This window comes from Triticum dicoccoides, chromosome 5A (genome assembly GCF_002162155.2).
Source record: "Triticum dicoccoides isolate Atlit2015 ecotype Zavitan chromosome 5A, WEW_v2.0, whole genome shotgun sequence".
Lineage (NCBI taxonomy): Eukaryota > Viridiplantae > Streptophyta > Magnoliopsida > Poales > Poaceae > Triticum > Triticum dicoccoides.
This window is the reverse complement of record NC_041388.1, coordinates 654,243,119-654,247,692: the sequence shown is the minus strand read 5'-3', so window position 1 is coordinate 654,247,692 and position 4,574 is coordinate 654,243,119. Positions and strand designations below refer to the sequence as shown.

The window sequence follows — 4,574 nt, the reverse complement described above, 5'->3', positions numbered from 1 at the left end:
ACAAGTTACTCAGCAGTAGAGCTCAAAGATTCAAAACTTCAAAGCCGTTATAGCACTGTACTGCTAGTAATGAACGGCGAGGAGGTACTGCTGCTGGGTGATTATCGTGAAGAGGTTAGTTATGATCCTTGTGTGTGTCTATATGTGCTCACGTGATGCAGGAGCTAGCACTACCGATTGTCGGGGACGTGCCTGCGTTCTAGCCGCAATTTTAACAGAGCAAATTAACAAAAATTGCTGCCAAACTGCTGCGGATTCCGCACTTTTGCTCTACCCCAAAACTGTGGCAAGCCAGGGGCACGCCTTGGTGGCTGTGCATGGCTTCGGTCCAGATGCCAAACATGCACGCCGTGCAGACAAACGAAACGAGGTCCATCAACGTTGGTGGATTCAAAATCCCAATAGTGTCTTGTGCATGTCATGGCTCTGAGGTCTCATTGGCTCATTGCACAGCCAGTCTTTTGGGGAAATGCTGAGCGGTGATTCGCTGTCCAAAATGTTTTGGCTCATGCGGCAGGGTTGGGTGGGACGGGAGGTACAGGTCAACTAGCTATACTCAGCTGCAGTTGTTGCACTCGCTACGCTGATCGATCTAGTAGTTTGATGAATAATTAGACTTTTGAGTGGACATTCTTTCACGGTAAATTGGCAAACATTCCCCCTAAAAGACTTGCATGAAAATCACTTGGGGTTGGTTCAGAGATTCGGAGCGACATGTTACGTGTTGTTGGTTGATTTGTTTGTGGTTCATCTCAGTTCATATTCTGATTTTATCAACGTAAAAGTGATGTTCTAAGAAGAAGAAAATATTCTCGTGCTGCAGCTTCAACGCGACGGTGATGCTGGAGATGCTGCGCGGGAAGCGGATGCTGTTCGTGGGCGACGCGCTGAACCGGGCGCAGTACGTGTCGCTGCTCTGCCTCCTCCACCGCGCCATGCCCGAGGGCTCAAGCTCCTTCGAGACCGTCGACGCCCTCAGCATCTTCAGGGCCAAGGCCTACGACGCCACCATCGAGTTCTACTGGGCGCCGCTCCTCGCCGAGTCCAACGCCGACGACGGCGTCGAGCACCAGCTCAACGACCGCGTCATCCGCGGCGCCCCCATGGACCGCCACTCCCGCTTCTGGAAGGGCGCCGACGTCCTCGTCTTCAACTCCTACCTCTGGTGGATGACCGGAGACAAGATCCAGATTCTGTAAGCCGCCGAACAAACATCTCCACATCAACCATGATCAAGATCACTTTGATGATCGGAACGAAGCTCTGATCTTCTTCTGTATGCATGGTTGGTCGCAGGAGGGGCGCCGACAACGACATGAGCAAGGACATCGTGGAGATGGGGGCGGAGGAGGCCTACAGGCTGGTGCTGCACCAGGTGGTGCGCTGGCTGGACGGCAACGTGGACCCCAAGAAGTCCCGGGTCTTCTTCGTCACGGCGTCGCCCACGCACGCCAGCGGCCAGCTCTGGGGCGACGAGGCGGAGGGCAGCAACTGCCACGGCCAGACCAAGCCCATCGCCGACGCGTCCTACTGGGGCAGCACGAGCAAGGCGATGCTGCGGGTGACCGGCGAGGTGCTGGGCGCGTCCGCGAGGGTGCCGGTGGGCGTGGTGAACGTCACGCAGATGTCCGAGTACCGCCGGGACGCGCACACGCAGGTGTACCGGGAGCAGTGGGCGCCGCCGACCAAGGAGCAGCTCGCCGACCCCAAGAGCTACGCCGACTGCACCCACTGGTGCCTCCCCGGCGTGCCCGACGCCTGGAACGAGCTGCTCTACTGGAAGATCTTCTTCCCCGCCAGCGACCAGGCGCTCTGACGCAGCCTCGTCGATCGTCGTCGTTTAACATGCATCGTACAGTGTCGTTGCGATCGGCGTGCTGCGTCGTGTGGACGCCATGGCTATAATTCGTTCCCTTTTTTGGCAAAAAATGTGATTAAATGTGTGTTCCCTGCTCTCCTCACCGGATCTTGTCCCCTTACACGTTGGATGCGATTCATGGGCTTGCTTGGCACGTACAGGCCACGGAAACGCTGAAAACCTCCAACGGTAGAAAATATTGTTAAGGACATCTACAAATGGACTTCACACAAATCCTTAAACCTAAATGCCCGTGTTCGGGCGCATCCGCCGGTCACCCCTCATGTCTCCATGTCAGCAGTCATCCCCCTTAGGCCCTTACATCTGGCCCCCAAATCCATATTAGCGATGCAAGTTGATGCAAAGTATGTAGATCAACATATCAACATTCAGACAACAGAAACATAGCACGGACCATACTTATTCGGCATACAGTTTTGTACATTCCGGCCCAAAAGTTCATCACACGAATCTAGATACATAGATAAACATAGCTAAACCGAGGGGGCGCTGGACATCATCATTTCCTCGCCGGTCCCTTCTCCTTGCGGCCACGAGAGTGGTGGTAGTAGTACTCCGCGTAGGCGTCGGCGGCCGAAGGGGCGTCGTTGTCGGTGCTCATCGTGCCCCGCCGAGCGAGGACGACATGTTTGTCAGTGAGACGATGGGCAGCGCTCGCCTGCTCCTTCGTGAGCCGAGCCACTTACGCGTCGACAGGCACCCTCTCCGTCGCGAGGCACTCAGACTGCTCGGTGCTGACTTGGAGTGCATTCGTGTTCTTGCACTGCGGGCACCTCGTGTCTGTCTCTGTTGTGGACATCGGCGAATGCAACACCACGTGCAAGAGCCGCTTATCCGGATCGACGAGCGGCGCGGTCGCAGACACGCGGGATCTGTGGGAGGAACTTGCCTTCACCGCCACCACCCTCTCCTTCACTCGCTATCTCTTGCGGCGTGGAGCGCGCACCTTCGGTGCGAGGTCAGAGGGGTGGGAGAGGGGTGTGACAAGTGGCGGATCTACACCTACGCAGAGCGTGCGGAGCATGACAGGTTGGCGCCGTCATACGCATTGCGTTGTCCGGTGACAGGGGACGACAGAGAGCTCGAGCTCCCGTGTAACAACCCTGAGTTTTCCCCAAACAAGAAATTGTTTGCAATTTTTTGCATCATTATGACATCATCAACATTTCATGAGCATCATAATGATGTTTGGCAGTGACCCGATTACATGAGCATCCTAACAATTAATTTGGATTTTTTGCCATTTTGTCAAATGATGAATAAGTAAACCGCTTTCTCTTTTCTATGTTCTGGATTGAGACTGACCACCAGACTAACTCGACCTTGTTGTGATGTTTGGCAGTAACCCGATTTTTTTCACAATGAGCTAGCCGAGCTATCACCCGTAATGCAAACCCTCTGTTTATTTAGTAAATGGAGATATTTCCTAAATCAATTTCAAATGGTCTCTGATTTGACTTGGGATGAATCGGGTGGCCTTATTATAATCTAGCGAGACAACCTTTAAACTATTGTCTGAACCAGAGTTCGTTTGACGACCGATAAATAAAATATGCCAGGCATTATAACCGTCAGTTAAATAATAAGATGATTTACAAAATAAAAATGTTGCCGGTCGTTTCCCTCTCTTATGAGCGACATGTTAGCACCGTCATGAAATCATCAACTGCCTTGGGTTTTTTCCAAATAAGAAATTGTTTGTTATTTTATTTTCGCACCATCATGAAATCATCAACATTACATGAGCATCATAATTGCATAATTAACTTGGATTTTTCCCATTTATATCAACTAGTAAATAAGTAAACACCTTTTCTCTTTTCGATGTTTTGGATCGTGTAGCCTCATTATAATCAAGCGAGACTAAGTTTAAAATTTCTTCGAATTAGGGTTCACTTAATGCTCGAACGACCAATATGCAAGGCATTAATCTGCCGGTTAAATAATAAGACGATTAATAGAATAAAAATTTTGTGGGCCTGTTTCCCTTTTTTCTATATGGTATTTGCTACCTTGTGATATCTTTCTGCCTACCTACGGTGCACTGGTTTCTTGTGCGACTCGCTTATTTATACTAAACTTTTGTACTTCATGTTAACTCATCTTGTCATGAAAGGTGTATATTATTTTTATTGACTGAAGTTATTCAATTTTAATATTTGGAATATCATGTTTTTGGTATAATTAGTCGAGTTAAAATTGTAAATAGACTTATCTATACTAATGTACATATTTTTCATGAAATTCTTATACATACAAACAAAATACAAATTTGTCTGCCAAGCTGAGATGGTATTTTGCCCATTTTCTAGTTTTGGGTGTTTAGAACACTGTCATTTTTCAACGGATTTTACTCTAAATCTTAAGAAACTAATATTATCTCGGTATGTATGTGTATGTATCATTTTCCATAATAGACTTAAATATCTATGAAACTTGATAGGCTGTTCTAGAGTGTATGAATCTAGCAAATAATTTGTTAGGTGTTTCTAGAGTAAAGAATATCAATATCAGACTATTTATGCTCCCATGGGCATTAATGGAGCATTTCTTACACCAGGCAGATTTAGAGGAGCGTCGGCCATTAGACTACATTAAATTGGGAGACTTTAATTGCTCTTTGTCCGCCCCTTATCTGCCGCTACCACAGTGTTTCCTTCCGTCGGCGTTCAAATATGCCCCCCCCCCCTCCCCC

General features: G+C 49.0%; 1 protein-coding gene across 1 annotated transcript in view; it reads left to right on the top strand.

The window, feature by feature from the left end:
• Positions 1-1,961, top strand: part of LOC119303782 (protein trichome birefringence-like 33) — a 3,139-nt gene extending 1,178 nt beyond the window's left edge. Inside the window, exons 3-4 of the mRNA XM_037580928.1 lie at positions 824-1,195; positions 1,297-1,961. Coding sequence (XP_037436825.1) covers positions 824-1,195; positions 1,297-1,816 — 892 coding nt within the window. The 3' untranslated portion in view covers positions 1,817-1,961. The remainder of the gene's footprint in view (positions 1-823; positions 1,196-1,296) is intronic.
• The last annotated feature ends 2,613 nt before the right edge of the window (positions 1,962-4,574 follow it).